The sequence below is a fragment of the Xyrauchen texanus genome, chromosome 35, assembly GCF_025860055.1.
Source record: "Xyrauchen texanus isolate HMW12.3.18 chromosome 35, RBS_HiC_50CHRs, whole genome shotgun sequence".
NCBI classification, from domain to species: Eukaryota; Metazoa; Chordata; class Actinopteri; order Cypriniformes; family Catostomidae; genus Xyrauchen; species Xyrauchen texanus.
The window spans coordinates 5,683,224-5,703,401 of NC_068310.1; the positions used below are offsets into that span (position 1 = coordinate 5,683,224).

General features: G+C 39.2%; 1 protein-coding gene across 1 annotated transcript in view; it reads left to right on the forward strand.

Moving 5' to 3' along the window:
* The window catches only part of LOC127628647 (utrophin-like), a 353,825-nt gene that overhangs the window by 54,499 nt on the left and 279,148 nt on the right, over positions 1–20,178 (forward strand). Inside the window, exons 6-13 of the mRNA XM_052105413.1 lie at positions 2,666–2,758; positions 2,973–3,145; positions 4,247–4,362; positions 4,728–4,879; positions 13,009–13,221; positions 17,883–18,064; positions 18,153–18,303; positions 19,497–19,616. Of these exons, the coding sequence (XP_051961373.1) occupies positions 2,666–2,758; positions 2,973–3,145; positions 4,247–4,362; positions 4,728–4,879; positions 13,009–13,221; positions 17,883–18,064; positions 18,153–18,303; positions 19,497–19,616 (1,200 nt within the window). The remainder of the gene's footprint in view (positions 1–2,665; positions 2,759–2,972; positions 3,146–4,246; positions 4,363–4,727; positions 4,880–13,008; positions 13,222–17,882; positions 18,065–18,152; positions 18,304–19,496; positions 19,617–20,178) is intronic.

Genomic DNA, 20,178 nt, shown 5'->3' on the forward strand with positions numbered 1-20,178 from the left:
GAGATGGTCTTATAATCCTCTCTAAATGCTCTCCAATTTCTCAGTGTTTACTTGAAGGCTAATAATAGCAGGTTTGGAGGATCTAGCTTAATGACCAACAACAAATACAAGTATGTGCTTATAGAATACAGTGTTGCCCATCAGAGTGACATAAATATACACAACTGCCTTCAAAATGCATTTTACTTCCATAATGTGAGATTGAAACTATTCACTGTGTGTAATGGGAGCCAGTATCTGAGGCTTTATCGTTTAGCCTCCTTGTTAGAACGTACACCTCCCATGTTCGAATCCCATTTGAAGTGGGTCGAGCAGGACCAGTTACATGAGGCAGTTTTTGTTATGCAATGGTTTAAAATACATTTTCCCAGCAAAAAATTGTTTTAGAGAAAAAGAGAGTTGAAAACATTTACTACTTTTGAAAAACATGCACTGATGAATTGTGCGCAGTAACATCTCAGATAGTTCAAAGTAAACATAGTCGATTTTGATTTCATTCAACCCACAAGGAACAGACTGTTCAGTTTTATTTGAGGCTACAAACAATAACCATGTTTACATGCAATTAAGAAAACAGTTTATTCCAGGGTTTTTGCAAAAAGCGGCATTCTGAAACGTCATGTAAACGAGAACACATGTTCCTTACTCCACTTAAGAGAGAGAGTGGTTTAGCATACCTGGGTTGCTGGGGTGGGCTGAGCCCACACAAACGTGAGTCTTGACCACCCAATCAAACATTTATGCCGATGGTTTTAAATAAAATATTAAAAAAATTCCGATCTGTGCATTGGTTAAAAGCAAAATGGGGACGGGCTTTGTGTTGCAAACAAGGTTGGGCTATAGACCACCCAACCAATCACAGAACAGCACCAGAAATGTGTAGTATTTTTCTACTTTTGTCATTGGCAAAAAAAGCAACGACACAATCAAGAAGTGGCTGCTGCATACCAGAGTGTTCGAGATGTCATGCGAGCCAGGATGTTAATAAGAGATATTTTTGTGCAATGTGTATGTTTTTAGCCCTGATAAAGAAGCCTGGTGGTGTCTGTAGCACCACCTGTCTGCTGTTAATATCACCCTCTTATATCTCCCTCTTTCTCTTTATCAGCTCGCCAAAATTGCATTGCGGGTGTTTGTGAAATACTGGACTTTAATTATAAAGTAGAGGTCTGCGCGTGATGGATTTTTTAAAACCCGTTCCCTCAAGATTCTGTCCTGGTCCTGCCAAAAATGAAAGGAAAATACAAGTTTTGTTAACACTCAACATTGCCAAGTATCTGATTGGCCTTTGGTTGGTTTCAAAGTTTTGTTTGTACCTTTCTTTAATAAAGCATTAACATCCATATCACTAAGGTACAAGGAAAAGGTAGGTTTTAGGCACCAACCCTGCACCTGTAAATCGCTATTTGTTTTGTTGCTCTTGCGCAATTGACGAATAACACGAACATTCGGTACCTTAAAGCATTAACATCCATATCACTAAGGTACAAGGAAAAGGTAGGTTTTAGGCACCAACCCTGCACCTGTAAATCGCTATTTGTTTTGTTGCTCTTGCGCAATTGACGAATAACACGAACATTCGGTACCTTAAGGCGGGTACACACTGTACAATTTATAATAGTCCTTTACAATTGTTGCTTGTCAGACTGTACAATATGAACACATTGATATCGCTATGGCACACTGTGCGACATTATGTCAGACAGCACGATATACATCGTAACCGACTGTGGTCCCAATCGTCCCGATCGTGAACGTGACTCACGTTACGGGAGTGTTGAGGAATAGAAGCGAAACGGCGAAATTTGCGCCCCACAGAGGAGCATTTTTTCTGTCTCTCTGAAAGTCAGGACATCAGCATTTCCATTGCTCCAAAACTACTCCATCACGAGTGTAGGCTAACATTTACAAGAAAGGCCTATTTTGTCAAATAGGCCTATAATAAGACAGCTTGATCACAAATACAGTAGATGACAGATGTTGAGAATGAACGTGAGTGCGGGAGTTAGCCTAATAATGAGCTTCCACAAGCATTTTTACCACAATATTTGCTTGTGCGTGAACAGATAACAAACGTCATAGATTGAAGCCCAACAGCAAGTCAATACAAAGACCTGGAAAGAATTCAACACTTCTGGAAGAAGTCCAGTGGGAAATTCACATAAAATATACCCATTTATACACACCAATGTAAAATATCACGTCCGCGCTTATGTGCTCAAGTATATTTGGGGAATCCTGGAGTTTGACGGAAGAGGGAAACCCCACTATTGTAGCACAATTCCGCTGCAGGCGCGATTGAAAATGAAGGAAACAAACACTGCAAGATATCTGGAATATCTGGAAATAAAGCGAAGCAACGGAGCATAAGATAGCGTGTCAGCCTTGTATCCAATATTTGTTATTAAAACAAGCTTTGCGTGAAATGACTTTGCTGTGGAAAAAGCTACTGACCAAGCCAACTACGGGAGTAAAGAGAAAGCCGTGAAAACAGTGCGTGTAAACGGGAACGCCGCTTTCCAGCCTTTCTCGTAATAAATGGCTTTCTGGTGTCCATGTAAAGGAGCTCATTGAAATTTTAGATCTGTTCTTCATTTGTCCCTTTGTCGAATACTTTTTTCAAATTTTTCTTATCTTCTTTGACATTTATGAACTTATCTTTCAGGTGGATTTGGTGAATATTGGAGGGACTGATATTGTTGATGGGAATCATAAACTCACTCTGGGACTCATCTGGAGTATCATACTGCACTGGCAGGTTAGAACACACATAAACACACACACACTCATACATGTTGCTCCTCTATATGTGCATAAATATTTCTAAAAGCTTTATTGCTTGAGGTATGGGAATGTGTGTGTGTGTGTGTGTGTGTGTGTGTGTGTGTGTGTGTGTGTGTGTGTGTGTGTGTGTGTGTGTGTGTGTGTGTGTGTGTGTGTGTGTGTGTGTGTGCACTTGTGTGCGTGCTCAGGTGAAGGACGTTATGAAGGATGTGATGTCCAGTCTTCAGCAAACCAACAGTGACAAGATTCTGCTGAGCTGGGTCAGAAACAGCACCCGTAACTATGACAACGTCAACGTGCTCAACTTCACCACCAGCTGGGCAGATGGGTTGGCATTCAACGCCATCCTACATCACTTCAGGTGACACACACACACACACGGCATGTTTAGACTGCTGTAAGTGCAGTCCCTTGGGAAAACATAATGATGAGGTCAGAGGTCAAGAGAGTTTGTGTTCATAAGCTGTTCAGTCAGTTTAGATTAACCATATCACACGTGAACCCACAGGAGCTGAAACACAAACACACATGCACAAAGCAGTGCGTCTGTTAATTCTAGATTTGTTCAATGTGTTTGTGGTCTTCCAAGCATTCTTTGTTCAAGAACATCACATGACAAGACAGAAAGCAACAAACAAGGGAAACACTTTGCATTTGTAATCAGAAAGCTTGTGATATCTTCCAAAAGATGTAGAAGTTTCTAGACCAGACTGCCTGGATGCATTTTCTGTATTTTGCTGGAAATCTACAGAATTCTTCGTAATGTTGAACTGACGATGAGTTAAGAGTAAAAATGGAAACTGTTTAATTTGATATCTAATATAAGATTAGTGTGCAATTGCCAATGTAATAAACAGGTTTTCCGAACACTCTCCTTATCTCCCCTTGTCGTGGGTGTCTTAAACAGAGCAATATTTTGATAGTGTCACAGACCCACAGTCTTCGAACCTTTTGGAAAATCAAATTGCAAATGATTTTCTTTCTTTTAAAGAAGTATTTTATCGAAAAAAATACAGAAATTAATACAGAAATGCCACCAAGCATGCCCCTGTAATACAAAATGTGGAGACAAAAAGTGCACTTGTAATGAAGGCTTCTGTTTTCTATTTGTAACACTGGATATTGGTTGTATAATCAATATTAAGCCACAAATGCTGTCGATTGAGCTGAATTTGTATTGAACCAGAAATATTCCTTTAATATTGTATTACATACTCATTTACTGGCATAAATGACAGATTTCAGACACTGGTATTTAATACCATTATCTGTCATTATAGTTGCATGCATTACTTAGTATTAGCTAGTATTGCTAACTTTGGTTTCCTGTCCATTATTTAATCCACTACTGGCAGATGTTTTACGAACAGGACACTCTCAGAGTCACACCTGTTTTAAATCGTTGTTAATCCCCAAAGTCTCTTAATATTAATTCCAGGTGTAAATTTTGTCATTTTTCCAGGCCACATGGGTTCAGCTGGGAGAAATTAGTTCATCTAACATCAGTGGAGAGATTGGAGCATGCCTTCACGTTCGCCAAAGATCAGCTCAGCATTGAGAGACTGCTGGACCCGGAAGGTAAAGAACCATCCCAGCACCAGAACCTCTCACAATTACAACAGCAACTGAAGAACTATAGACTATAAGCTGTTAAGCTATAGAAACCTGAAATGATTGACCACAGTCTTCAGTTGACATGAAGTTTGTCTTGTTTGGAGCTCTTCTTACGCCTGAAGCGGAAAATCAGAGTCAAACTACTGAAACAATGCCAGTCAACAAACTGGGTCCATTGCTCAAATCCCAGGACTATTCAACTGGACTTGATTGGATTACACAGCTTTTCCTGAACACAAGTGCACGAGCCATAACTAATCAGAGGGGCCCATAGATCCCCTCCATAAATACTCACACACCCATAATTTCTCTCTCTCTCTCTCTCTCAGACGTGGCGGTGCAGTTGCCCGATAAGAAGTCCATCATCATGTATGTGACATCACTCTTTGCTGTGTTTCCCAATGACATCACAATGGATGACATCAGAGAGGTTGAGACGCTACCCAGACGCTATAAGGTGGATACAGAGGAGGGACATTCTGTAAGTGCATTGGAAATACACAAACCTGCTCCGTTAGGCCATGTTTACACTTGGTATTAACTTCCATCTTGGTAACCTGATCACATATATACAGTATGTAAGTTTCCTTGCAAGGCACTGCAGCTGGAAAATAAGTGCCCATAAAATAACCCTTCCACTAATTTCCTCTTTCTCTCTCTGCCTTCCTGCTTTCACTGTTTTCGGTGGTAAAAATGAGTCATAAGGTTGAGCAGCCTATATATTGTGCCACACACAAACACCGCAGGAGATTGATGGATATCGTGCTCTGTTCCATGCATTGCTTACTTTTTGTCTCTAGTTTTATACACTACAGTGTCAAAAAGTATTATCGTGCAACGCTTTTCGGACATAGTGGGGTGACATGGGGCCGGCTGTGGCTCAGGTGGTAGAGCAGGTCTGCTGCTAATCGCAGGGTTGGTGGTTTGATTCCCGGCCCACATGACTCCACATGCCGAAGTGTCCTTGGGCAAGACACTGAACCCCAAGTTACTCCCAATGGCAGGCTAGCATCTTGCATGGCAGCTCTGCCACCATTGGTGTATGAATGTGTGTGTGAATGAGTGATTGGGACGCAGTGTAAAGCGATTTGTAATATTAATTTAAAACATTTTTGCTATATTAGTGCAGACATTTACCATAGTACTTTGAATTCTTTGAAGTAACTTGGAGTCCTATGCAAAAAAACAGTATACAGTATGGTAACGATTCAGTACCATGGTATAAACTACCACAAATGTAAGGACATACTTGAAATGTGACAACTGAAATGTATAATCTTGCAAACCTAAACACTGACACGCAGACACCCTGTTTACACCGGACGCGTGTACATGCAAGCATGGACCAATGAGCTGTGAAGTCGAGTAGACTTCAACAAAGGTTAAATAAGGTGAATAACTTCATTTTCATTGAAATCTACTGCTGTAAGCATTTTAATATTAATTAGTATATAATTATAAGCTGAGTATACTTGTGGTTAGTAACAAAAGATTATTTAATTTAATTTAGTAGTCAAAAGGCAAGAAACATAATGAGCTGGCTTTGATGTAACGGTCGGAAAATATTAAAATATTTAACAAATAAAATTCATGGAAAAAAGATTCCCATTTATTACATTTGACAAGTAAAATAATTGTATTTCAGACAGATGGGATAATGAAGTGGCTGGAGTTGCTCTGCAATAGAATGAGGTATCCACCCACTGTCGGGATGCTTCTGGTGTAAACAGCGTCATTGATTCTAATGGGAGCTATTCGCTTTTTTTAGCCACATGACACTCACATCCGGTGTTGTTATGCTTCAATATGTGAAGTTACTTTTTCTTTTCCTGAAATTTTTTTATTTATTATTTACAAAACAAATTATATATATATATATATATATATATATATATATATATAATGAAATGGGTTTTAATTTAACAAAATATTTTTGTTTATTCACTAAAATAAGTTTTGTATTTTTATTTAATTAGTAATATATTTTTCACAAAAAATGAAATTTGTTTAATGAAAGTGTTTTTTATTTATTCTATACAAAAATAAACTTTTATTTATTTACTAAAATTGTTTTTTATAGATTTTTTTTAAATCCTCTTTATAAAACAACATTTTTAATTAAATGTTTTTTTATTATTTTATTTTTCTAAAAAAAAAAAATGTATTCTTTACACAACTAAATAATTTTATTTATTTACTGAAATTGTTTTTTATTTTATTTATTTTTATAATTTTCACAACTAAATCATTTTCTTTTCTAAGTTTTTTTATTTTTTTTAATTTATTCTTTACAAAACAAAATAATTGTATTTATTTAATTAAATGTTTTTTGTTTAGAAATGTAATGTAATAAAGTTTTAGTAGAATCTGCAAAGGAAGAAGGAAAAGAAGCCAGCAAGTGCCCATCATACATGTGAACTACTGTTTAAAAAGCATACCAGGACGCATCTCATGTATTTGGTTGAGCGAATGATCAGAGTGTTCAGAGCTGGAATCAGATAGAGAGTGAAAACTTTGAAGAATATAAAATATAACCATTTGATTCGTTTGACATTTTTGGTCATTGCATACTTCCCATACTTCCTTTTTTGTTATTTCATTCTTTATATGACTTACTATTGTTAAAAAATTGGAAAATGGTTATACAAATGTGGAGGTGTGTGCAAACTACTGACTGCTAGTGTATACCAAAGTACCATGATATTACCATCTGATACAATTACTGTATCATCATACTGTCACAGTATTTTCTAGGCTAGATTTGCACTCTTAATATGTATTGTAGGGACTGTGTAGTTTGTTTCTCTGTCATATAATTCATTTAGAATCAGTTACAGTGCTCAGATATGGCCAGTGCAATGTGTAATGTCAATATTTGGCTTCACCTGTGCATGAATATGTGTTGTATCATATTGAACTGGTCACTTTAATTAGATTTTGGTCTTTCTCCATTCAAGTAGATAGGAGCTGCATTTTTATTCCACTTGTTTGTATAGAAAAATAGATGCCCAGCCTGCCCGAGATTGTTTCAAAGATGTCCGCTGAGCGAACTGACTTGCCTTGAAAAGGACTTCAGTTTAACAGCACATTCAATGTCATAAGCAGTTGTCATTTCATTGTGTGAGCTGAGGATGCTCTTTTACTACTGTTGCTTTTGATGAATTTTGACTCCTGCACCATCTATGATTACAAATGTTGTTATTACAACAATGGCACAATGGTAACTAAGGAGGGCAGGGTTTTGAAAAGAGAAACCATGTCTAATCCAGGGACTAAAGCCGGGTTCTCACTGTACATTTTCAGCAATGATTTTACTGTCTAATGCAAGTTTCAGGGATCATTCAAGATTTCTCTTGGCATAGGGCAAAATCAGCTTAGTGTGACATGTTCACAGACGACAGATTAATTGCCTTTGTGATGAATCTTAAGCTCTGTCCAAATGATGCAAAACACTGTATTTCAAAGTGTAGTATCACACTAAATGGAACACTGACGTTTTTTTTTTACTACATGGAAGCATTTATAGTTTTTCAGCAGACAGAAGTGATGTTTCAAATAGTAATGGAACAATATATCGGCCCAGACAATTAATCAGACTATATTTGGCCATTTTGCAAAGATCGTGTTCACTTGGCTGAAAAACAGAAGTTTTAACTTTCCCTTTTTGTCTGTTTCTACATTTATACAAATTTGAGTTAATATTGCATAAAATAAGTGTTTTGTTTCACTTGAACAATTTTGTGTACATCTGATTTGCTGTTGTTAAATTGTATTGTTAATCGGCATTTATATCGGCCATCGTGCTCTCAAGTAACGGTACTGCATTGGCAATTGAAAAGCCCATATTGGTTGACCACTAGCTTAAGCATATTAGCCAAACTCAGTTCATCACATAACTCAAATAATGTACAGTATTCAACTCACATTTGTAAGGTGCTGTCTTCACTGAAGTTTCGCTATTTGCCACGTTCACTATTAATTACAGCAGTTTTTCAATCTTTCATCATGGCCAGGTAACTCCGCCCCTTCCTCTATATAGGGCAAGCTATGACAGTTGAGTGCATAAAGTGTCTAACATTCCACGCTCTATTATTTCAATCGAAAAAGTATCATCCGGATACTCGTGGTACACTACTTTTTGTTGCATTTTCAGTGTAAACGTACTACTCACAAGACTTACACTATAAAATGGCAAAGAATAGAAGTGTCAGCCTCCGATGAATTTCTGGCAGTGTCAGAAATTTGTGATTGCTTCTACGAAAGCCAGGTGACACAAAACACCCTTTCAACTCGATCAGTCAGGATGATTGGGATCAAAGGCCTGGCTACGATGTGTATCGACACAGTGTGCAATGGCTGTTACATGATTCTCATCTCTTATTGGGGAGAGTTATACAATCGGTGTGCTTTTTACTGGTGATCATTTCTCATTGAACGCTTGCATGTGCTGTGTTGATGAATGTGTCTGCTGGGATGCTGTGAGGCATCTGGGCGTTTCTGCTATTTCCAGACCACAAATATTTAAATGTGCTTATTTCAGCTCTGCCTTCACCAGCATACACACATACACTCACACACACACACACACACACACACACACACACACACACACACACACACACACACACACACACACACTGGCTTACAGTTTAACAGAAAGAACAAAGTCATGGAGTGTAGGCCGGAGTTGGGAATGCCAGCAGAATATTTTCATCAGATGACCTTTCCCTGCAGATGAGGTCCATTCTCTGTGCATTTATTCACATGAACAAAGCCTTGTTTGAGAGGCCTGATTGCTGCGATTTAAAAGTGTTTGCGTGTCCTTGCAGTGCAAGGGTTTGGTTAAAATTCATTCAGCCCAATTCAGCTCTACCGAAATGGTGAATGTGCCTCTTCTACTACATATACAAGGTTCAATTTCACCTGTTAACACATCGACTACTGTCTGTTTTTCACAGCCCTAAATATTATGTTTTGAGTCAATGAATATTAAAATTATTTTTTTATGGAGGGCTGTTTTGTTCATTAAATAAATAGAACTGTGGTACTACTTGATACCATGACATAGTGCCATGAAAATGCCTTTTTTTTTTTACATGTACCATGGTAATACCATACTTGTTTTTTATTTATATATAAAACATGGCAGTGGTAATACCATTTGTTTTTAAATGTATGATGCAATGGCATGTTTTTGACATGTACCATGGTAATATCATATTTTCTTTCTTGAATATACTGTATCATGACAATAACATGTTTTTTATTTCTACCAAAGCATTTTTTGTAATGTATGCTTTTTTTTTTTTCATATGTACCATTGCAATTACCATATTTGTAGGGTGTGGTATCATGGTAATAACATGTTGTTTGTTTTGTTTATGTTAATAGCTTTTTTTAAATGTATGATGGCAATAGCATGCTTTTTTATTTTTGAATGTATCATGGTAAAGCCATATTTACTTTCTTGAATGTATCATGGAAATGCCAAGGTTTTTCATTAGGGGTTGAAGGGCTAGAAAACCTATTGTTTTTGCTCTGATTGGCTTTTTATTATTATTGTTATTATTATTCTGCAGCAAAGCTCATTGTGCAGACTAAATCGTATGTCCTAGAGACCCCAAACTTTCAGGGATGGTAGTACACCAGCTGACATGGTGGACACAATGATTTGCCCCGATCGACCACACGGTGGCGCTACAGTGATCAAAACAAACACATTTGCATAACTTTTGAAGCATAAGTCAGAGACTCAGGTGCATTATATCATTTGGATTCCTTGGCTCAAGACGAAAAAAAAAAAAAACGTTTTTATTTCTGTAATGACATTTTTTTGCAATTTACGATTTTTCGTTAAACCTACTTTTGCAAACTTGTCCTAGGCCGTTTGACCAATTGCAATTTTTATACACATATGAAACATGCTATTCTTTAGATGCATGCACAATGTCATGTAAATCGGACAGTTGGTGGCGCTACACCATGGTGAAATGGTATACCATTTTTTTTACATGAACTATGGCAAAAAGCAACATTGTACCTATACATTGTGTTATTTCAGTATGTGCATTTTGTGGGAACTGAACCATGTCTTGACTGTAATTATGGGACTAGCAATTGAAAATGTCTGTGGCACAACCATTGTTTTTTAAGCTTGAGTACCACAGTAGTATTGTACCACTGGTACACTGTGCAACACTACCCTGTCCCATGGTATTTCCATTTAATACTTTCACTGTCCCGTGGTACTGGCAGTACTTTTTATAAGGTATGTCTGCTGTAAAGTTTTCTGTCAAACTCCCTGATGCAGTGCAATCCATATATAAACACAGAATAGAGTTATTAATCTAAGTGTCTTGCTATTTCTGTTCTTTATCTCTCATTGAGTCCCTTTTTATATTTTCTTGGGCGCTGTATCCTTCGCAAATTTCATGCAAGATGAGTTAATTACCCGGTTCTGCCTGTTTTATTATGCAGTACAATAGCGTTCACACCATGATGATAAACCTGCTTCTGTTACTGTCGCCCACACAATTACTGCCTGTGTATTGTTTCACATCTATCATTGAGCATTGACATTTCCATCCTGGGTGTGTTGGAATGTAGGTTGAAATTCTGTCCGTTTTAAGGCGTGGACCCTAAATATTTGAGAATGTGAATGTTATCACATGGCCAGCCCTGTTGTGGTTTTCCCCGGCGAACAGTATTGTGCCAGTCTCAAGGTCCTGTTATTGGCTGGATGTTAGGACTGTGACAGTCATAATGTTCGGCTGGTAATGGTTTCCCTTAAGTTGTTTTCCTGTGTGTGTTTTGAAAAAGTATAAAACAGCTCATATATCATCTGTCCATGGTGTCAGTGCTTGTAGTAGTTAAATTGTTTGTCAAAGGTCACACTGCTTAAAATAGACATTTCTCTTGTGTATCTCACAATATTTTGCTTAAAGAAAATGTACAATATTTTTAGGACCATTAAGAATTGTTTTTATTTTTAATTGTGACATTATTTGAATGATAATTAGGCTTTTCCCCTCAATTCCCACTACCATAATATATCTAGATGTTTACATTGTGTCTGTTTGTTTGTCATTTTCATTATTCTCAATGGGGATTTTCATTCCATTCTCATAACTGTCATACAGTTTATTAATTGTATTGTATTTATTGTATTGCAGTAAGAAGTTGTAAATACAATTTTGATATTTTTTAAATTCTCTATTTTTAATAACAAATGTATTTTTAAATGAATGAAGTTATAATAAAATAAAAATGTTAATAATTGTTTTGCAGAAATTAATTACAATTAACAATAATAACTTTTACCATAATTTCTTAAAATTCAATTAAAAATGTATTTAAACATTAACAAAATAATAAGTGAAATTAAATTAAAAAATAAATAAATGAAAATTGTAATAATTGTTTTGCAGTAAGAAAGTACTGTAGAATTGTTTTTAACTGCCATAAATTAAAGGCAACACAACAAATACTACCATGATTTATTAAATTAAATTTAAAATATCAATTCTGATCATTGTATTGCAGTAAAACATTATTGTCATAGTCGTTTATTTAAATTGCCACAAATTAAAGGCAGTACAACAGATATTACCATGATGTATTAAATTAATTTTGAATTTAGTGGGGAAATGTGTTTGATTTGTAATAAACAAATCACAAATGCAAACGTTTGTGCATTTTCTTGAAGCAAAATGTGTGTGTGTGTGTGTGTGTGTGTGTGTGTGTGTGTGTGTGTGTGTGTGTGTGTGTGTGTGTGTGTATGTGTGAGCGTGTATTTATCACTTTGTGGGTACCAAATGTCCCCATAAGGATAGTAAAACCCGAAATTTTTGACCTTGTGGGGACATTTTGTCGGTCCCCATGAGGAAAACAGCTTATAAATCATACTAAATTATGTTTTTTGAAAATGTAAAAATGCAGAAAGTTTTCTGTGAGGGTTAGGTTTAGGGGTAGAGTTAGGTTTAGGGGATAGAATATAAAGTTTGTACAGTATAAAAACCATTATGTCTATAGAAAGTCCCCATAAAACATGGAAACACAACATATGTGTGTGTGTGTGTGTGTGTGTGTGTGTGTGTGTGTGTGTGTGTATATATATATATATATACATTCTGTGATTGCATAAAGAGATAGAACCAATTCTCCAAGAAGCCAACAACCAAGAAGAACTGTGTCCAGATGTAACTTGAAGAATTGGTGCTATTTTAAAGGCAAAGGTGTCGAATATTGGTTTATGTATACTGGACTTTATATGTCATTAAGTGATAAATGAAAACAAGTGCCTACAACCTTTGCACAGTACTGTATACAAATTCATATAGTATATATTAAATTCTATCTTTGACCTTCATTACATAAAGATTATGTAATATTAACACAATACTAACAGTAATATTGCGACTCGTTTGAAGTGCATAAAGGACACACAAAGGCGTTGCTTGTGTGAATAACAGAAGTTGTACCTTGACTGGGAAAAAAGTAATATGGTGAAATACGGGAAAGTGTTTTTTGTCAAAAGTTTCCGAATTTTGACCTTCAACATTCCAATTATCAATCTGGTCATGAACTGAACTGCTGTCTGTTCCTGAGCAGGGATTGGCTGGAGAGGAGGAGGAGACGGGCTATGCATGTGCAGGGATGCCCAGCACACTAACAGAGGTGGAAATGGAGGTGAATCTGGACACATATCAGATTACGCTGGAGGAGGTGCTCACCTGGCTGCTGTCTGCTGAAGACACACTGCACATGCAGGATGACTTGTCTGATGATGTCGAGGAGGTCAAAGAGCAGTTCCACACGCATGAGGTAGACGTGACACTGCATTTCCATCTTTCAACTCTATTCATACTTTTCTGCCCAGTGTCAGGTCATATCTCAGAGTAAAAACAATTTAAAGCCCAAATCTACACTTTCAGCCTAGAAGATTAACTCTCCTTTAGAAATGATCGCATCTGTCTTCAGATGCGATCTACTCTTCTCTCCTCTCCTCCTCCTCTTGGAGAACATGCTCAGACAATGCCAGGAATGTTAGGAATTCTGTGATGCTGAGAGACTGACAGACATCAGGGCCCGTGCCCATAAACTCACTCCCAAGTGACGGATCTTGAGCGAGAGTTTGAAGGCATGAGGGCTGGTGTTGGGGACGGGTTGTGGTTTATATTCCTGTCAGAAAGTGAATGCTAAAGTTAGGCTCTGACACAGAAAGAACATTGAAGGAAATAAAACAAAGCCTTGCTGATCCCTTGAGGAATGTTTTTTTTTAATGCATCCACCTGTTCGTCGCTGCAATATGGTTCCTCTTTAATCATAAAACACTGAAATAATATGTAGATGGTGTGTTGCGTCATTTGTCCTTTAGGTTCTTTGCCTGTTCTTGTTGTTTGGAGAAAAGAGACTGTTAATTTCCTTTTTTTAAACCAACTGATATTTCTCGCAATATAATTTGCTGTGATTAACCTGTTGCTAGAAGATTGATTCGGCTCTATGCTGATGGTCTGATGTTGCCATGGCTGTTACCATAGTGTTTTCACCTGGGAACATGGTGACCCAGAAAGCTGCCAGGTCAAATAGTTTGAAGATACAACACAGCACATGAATTTCATCCAAGTGTGTATATATTGTGTATAATATATATATATATATGTGTGTATTTATAGTTCATTTTATATAGTAATCAGACCTGTACATTTTTTTCACATTTTGAAATATCACATTGACATAAGTATTCAGACCCTTTGCAATAACACTTGAGATTTAGCTCAGGTGCATCCCATAAACATCTTTGAGATGTTTCTACACTTTGATTGGAGTCCATGTGTCGAAAGTTCAATTGATTGGACATGATCTGAAAAGGCACACACCTGTCTATATAAAGTCTCACAGCTGAAAATGCATATCAGAGCAAAAACCAAGCCATGAGATGAAAGGAACTGCCTGCAGAGCTCAGAGACAGGATTGTGTCGAGGCACAGATCTGGGGAAGGCTACAGAAAAATTCTGGCTGCATTGAAGTTTTCCAAGAGCACAGTAGCCTTCATAATCAGTGCAAGACACATCTCCTCAGTGCAAGATACATGAAAGCCTGCTTGAAATGAGCAAAAAAGCATTTAATGGACTCAGACTGTGATAAATAAGATTCTCTGGTCTGATGAAACGAAGATTTATTTCCTTTCTATTTGGCCTCAATTCCATGCGTCATGTCTGGAGGAAACAGGCACAGCTCATCACCTCCGCAATACAATACCAACGGTGAAGCATGTTGGTGGTAGCATCATGCTGTGGGGTTGAGCAGGGACTGTGGGACTGATCAGGGTTGAAGGAAAGCTGAATGCAGCAAAATACAGAGATATTCTTAATAAATTCTCAGACCTCAGTCTGGACCAAATGTTCACCTTGCAACAGGAAAATGACCCTAAGCACACAGCCAAGACAACACAAGAGTGACATTTTCAAAGTTAGCAAGAAATCAGTTTTTTTGCTTTGTAAATATGGGGTATGGTGTGTAGATTGATGTGAATAAAATGAAATAATTTAAAGCATTTTAGCTCATGGCTGCAACATAACAAAATGTGCAAAAATGATGGAGACTGTAGGAGGTCAAACTTTATTTAAAAATAAGTTTTAAAAAAACATATTAATTGTTTTTCAAATTTAGCCCCTAGCCCCATACTGTTCTTAAGCTCTTCCACCTGCTCAACTGTTTACTGCATATGCACATATCACATACTTTCCTCGTAAATACGGTTTGTGATCACATGTCCACGCACAAACACAACCACACATTTTTAGCAATGGACGTGCCAAAGTGGGCCATTTTAAATGCTGGAGTAGTCAATAGAGATTTATTTGGGAAATAGGCATGTATTAAAATTGTAACAATATAATGTATACTGTTCATTTCATGATTAACAGTTTTTTGTTTTAATAATGATTCCAACATGATAAAAAAGATATCATAATGTATTTGTACTGATCCAACCATTACCTCACGGATTCTTGAGATAAGGGAAAAACGTGTTTATAATCGTATTATTATTTTTTTGTTTAATAATTAATACATTTGAAATGGATATATTTGTAGACAAAGGTCTCAGTTAACGAACCGTGTAAGGGATCAGTTTTTTATTAAAACACTTTTTCTTTTCTTTTTTTTTTTTTATAAATCTTTTTACATCTTACTGTGGTTTGTGTCAACTCTCTTTTTTCCTCAGTTGAAGCTGCCTCTATAACCTAAATTAAACACCACAATTATTTCACAATTCTAACAGAAATGACCACAGTGGGAATGACGGAGTTGAAATGTTAAAGCTGTGACCTCAGAGACTTAAACATTCTTTGTTTCAAATATAAAAATATATATAAAACTTACCAGACCACGTGTCCTACTGTTGCATCCACAATGAGAAGAAAGTGGGGAATATAAACTTTTTTTACTTGCATTATTCGAGGTCTGAAAACACTTTTTTGTTATTTTGTTATTTCCACATATAAATTGTCATTTAGAGCATTTATTTTCAGAAAATGACAACTGGTCAAAATAACAAAAAAGATGCTATGTTTTCAGACCTCGAATAATGCAAAGAAACATCTGTCGTTACTGTCGTAACCTCCGTTACCAAATGTGGGTAGCAAACTGTGCCAGCTGCCTTTTCTCTCTAAGTTTCCTCTCCATAGAAAAATAGATTCAGCTGGGGCCTAAACAATGCTCATAAAATGTGCCGGGGAAGGCCACACCCTGACCTGAGGAGGAGGGGAGGCAAATACACCATACAGGCCCAATGGCCGCACATGGGAGAGGTGCGGTCCATGGGGGGGGAGATTCTATAACACAGTGACCGGGATAGAGAGGGCTGTGCCAAGGGAGACGTGGGTCTACCACAAGGAAGGGGGAGACCGTGCCATGGAAGATACATCACAGGAGTCAAAGTGCTGCTCAGAGCGTCTAAAGCTCTGCGTGCGATCCACATAGATGCGCAAAGCATGCACCGGACACAGCAACGATAAGGCTGGGTCTGCCTTCTCCAGGGGCAGCACTTGTAGGCTCACAACTTGATCCCTAAAAGGGGTCGTGGGAACCTTGGGAATGTATCCCGGTCGGGGTCTCAGGATCACGTGAGAGTCTTCCGGACCAAACTCTAGGCACTCTTTGCTGACAGAGAATGCTTGCAGGTCCCTGACCCTCTTTATGGAAGTGAGCGCAGTCAGGAGGGCAGTCTTCAGAGAGACTGCCTTTAACTCAACTGACTCGAGGGGCATGAAGGGGGCTCTCCATAGGCCTGAGAGGACCACGGAGAGGTCCCATGAGGGAAAGAGGCTGCCAGGGAGTAGAGCTGCCCCCCTAGAAGGGGCTCTGGCCTGAGTGATCGTGTTAACCACAGCAGGCGGTAGACCAGTTAGGAGATTCCAGAGGTCTGGGTGTGGGTGCCAGAGGGTGCCCCGTCCCTGAGAAAGAAGGTCCTTCCTCAGGGGAACTCACCAGGGAGGAGCTGTCACGAGGAGAGGTCTGAGAACCTGGTCTGAGTGGGCCAGTACGGAGCCACGAGGTGAACTGCTCCTTGTCCTCCCTGACCTTGCACAGAATCTGTGTAAGTAGATTCACTGGAGGGAACGCAGCCCTCAGGGCAAGCTGTGTGCCAGTGTGTCTGTGCTTAGGGGAGCTCTCGTCAAGGCATACCAGAGCGGTAGTGGGCGGATTCTTTGGAGGCAAACAGGTCTACCTGTGCCCTGCCGAATTGACTCCAAATAAGCTGGACTTTCTGAGGGTGGAGTCTCCACTCTTCTCTGAGCTTTACCTGCCATGACAGAGCATCTTATGTGATGTTGAGGTCACCTGGAATGTGAGTGGCGTGCAGCGAACTTAGCCGCCGCGAACTCCAGAGGAGGAGGTGTCGTGCATGTTGTGACATGAGATGGGAGTTTAAAAATGCCTTGGCATAGTATCGCCAGCAACTCGAGGCAGTGGATGTGCCAACGCAGGTGAGGTCCTGTCCAGGAGCCCGCAGATGCGTGCCCATTGCACACAACACACCAGCCGGTCTTGGAGGTGTCAATAGTAACCTCGATGCACCTGGACACTTGCTGTATGGACTCCTGCCCACAAGAACTCAAGGCTGGTCCAATGCCAGATGCACAACAAAATGTGCTTCTGTGACATTATCTTGAACGGGAGTCTGTGCAACTCCTGGTTCTGGACTCGCAGGTCCAGGATTGGGTGCAACCTGTCTCCCCTCTTGGGAACAACGAAGTAAGGGCTGTAAAAGCCACTCTTCATCTCGGCTGGAGGGACAGGCTCTATCCGTAGAAGGACGGCGATCTCCACTCGCAGAACAGTGTTGCTCTCATTCTTCACCGACGTGAAGAGAATGCAGCCCTTAAAACAAATTTATAACTGTATATTAATTATTTAAAAAGTCAGTGATGATTGCTTATAGGTATTCTGGTAACTGATGTGTAATTTTGCCCCCTCAGGCCTTTATGATGGAGTTGACGGCACACCAGAGCAGTGTGGGTAACGTCTTACAGGCGGGAAACCAGCTGATCGCTCAGGGCAACCTCAGTGAGGAAGAGGAGGAGGAGATCCGAGAGCAGATGACCCTGCTGAACTCACGCTGGGAAAACCTGCGTGTTGCCAGCATGGACCGCCAGTCCAGGTACAACCACATTTCTGTCAAACTCTCCCGTTTCAACAGTACTCACTTCTTCACCATGTCATTTCTCTTGTCTTTCCTCCATCTTCAGACTTCATGAAGTTCTCATGGACCTTCAACAACAGCAGCTCCAGCAGCTCTCTGATTGGCTGACACAGACTGAGGCACGGATCCGTAAGATGGAAACAGAGCCAGTAGCAAAAGACATGGAAGGATATATGTCTCAGATAGAGCAGCATAAAGTAAGGGAGAGATTTTATTGATCACGTCATAATGTGTGTGTGTCTGCATGGCCAGTTCACAAATAAAAGCTTTCACTTTCTGATCTCAATGAGAATTTATCGTGACTACTGAAAGGAGAGAGAGAGAGAGAGATTGAGTTGCTGAGTGAGAAATTAATGAATGAGCAAATCAGCACATGTCCCAATGAACAGGAGACAAACACGACATCAGTGTGTTTGTTCAGTTAGCAGAGAACGAACACATTCATTCTCACACAAATGCTTACGTTTAGGAGCCACACAGTCTCACAGGGACGACTCCACAACACCAAAGCTATTCCACACTATTTATGGAGATGCACACATGCACATTTATGTATTTATTACAGAACCTCAATCACAAACTTCAGATCTGCCTTTAACGAGGTAAAGTGGGTAAAGAGGAGGAGGGAACTGGCTAAACAGTAAACGTAAAGTTTAATGCTAAAACGCAACATAAAATAAACATAAACATACACAGACACACATGCAATGCGGCCACGTGCGTTTCTCTCTCCCTCGAACTGGCGCCTCCGGCTTGTCTTTATTCCCCTCTTGGCTGATTAGCCCAATTCAGGGCCGGCCGTGTGTCCTCATGGCCCGGCCTCGACCTCCTCCTCGTCACACTCCTCCATCGCCCGACTCAGGCCAGGGAACCCTCGGCATGACGCACTCCCCTCCCTTCCGGTAGGGGGTGGCAGGTCTTTCCCGCCTTTTGGAGCCTTGGGAGGGATGAGGGGAGGGAAAGGGTAGAGGGGAAAAAGCGAGGTGGAGCGACAGAGAGAGAGAGAGGGGAGAAATAGAGAAAACTTGCTCACTGGCTCCCAGACGCACTGTCGCCCGGTCCTCAACCGCTCCTCCACCCTCTGGCAGACGCTAGCTCACTCCTCCACCGGTAGACGACAGCAACAGTTACCAAGACAGGATTGGTTAGAAACAATTAAGGTGGGGCTTAGCAGGTTCAAATTCATTCCACTCTGGAGAAGCTTGAGTAATATAATCCAATAATCCAATACATTTCATAATGTCTTGCCTTAATAAATTTGCATTTCCTCTTTCCAGAGTACCAAAGATTTGTGAGTAAATGAAGCGATATGAAAATGTAAAAGTTAAAGTGTGCTTGGACCATCCCTTAACATTTTAACTTTTACCTTTATTTACTGCTTTGTCGTCAGGTGTTGCAGAATGACCTGGAGGTTGAGCAGGTGAAGGTGAACTCTCTCACACACATGGTGGTTGTCGTGGATGAGAACAGTGGAGAGAGTGCCACCACTGCCCTGGAGGACCAACTGCAGGTAGTCTTCAACTCGCATATCTAGAATATTACACAATGAATATATATCCTGCATGAGTCTAATCTATAGCCAGTTTTAATGTTCATATGTTGATGTTTTAAGATACATTGGTCTTATGTCTCACTTAGATGGCTATTGTCCATGTATGCCTGGGATGGAAAACAAGACCTTTTGAACTTTTATACCAGTCTTGTCCAAAATGCTAGGGTGTTGTGGGCAGGTGCCAATTCCTTAGACCTTGCTAGGTTGTTCTGGGTTGTTGCTTAGTGGTTGCAAGTTAAAATTGGCCACCCAAGTTTCTATTACCATATATTGTGATCTTACTCATGTCCTTCCTTTGATGTAAATCTATGGGATTTTTTTTGCCTATGGCTGATCACTTAGAAAATAAACTATAAACTTCTCCTCAACAAGTGGTTTCTAGCTTTTTCAATGGATTTACTGACAGCTCCTCTTAGGAATTAAATTTATTCATTTTAGACACATTATAAATTCACTGGATGTGGTGAAGTCAGAAGCTTGGAAGTGGACAGACATTTGACACTCCCAGTGCTGAGAGATA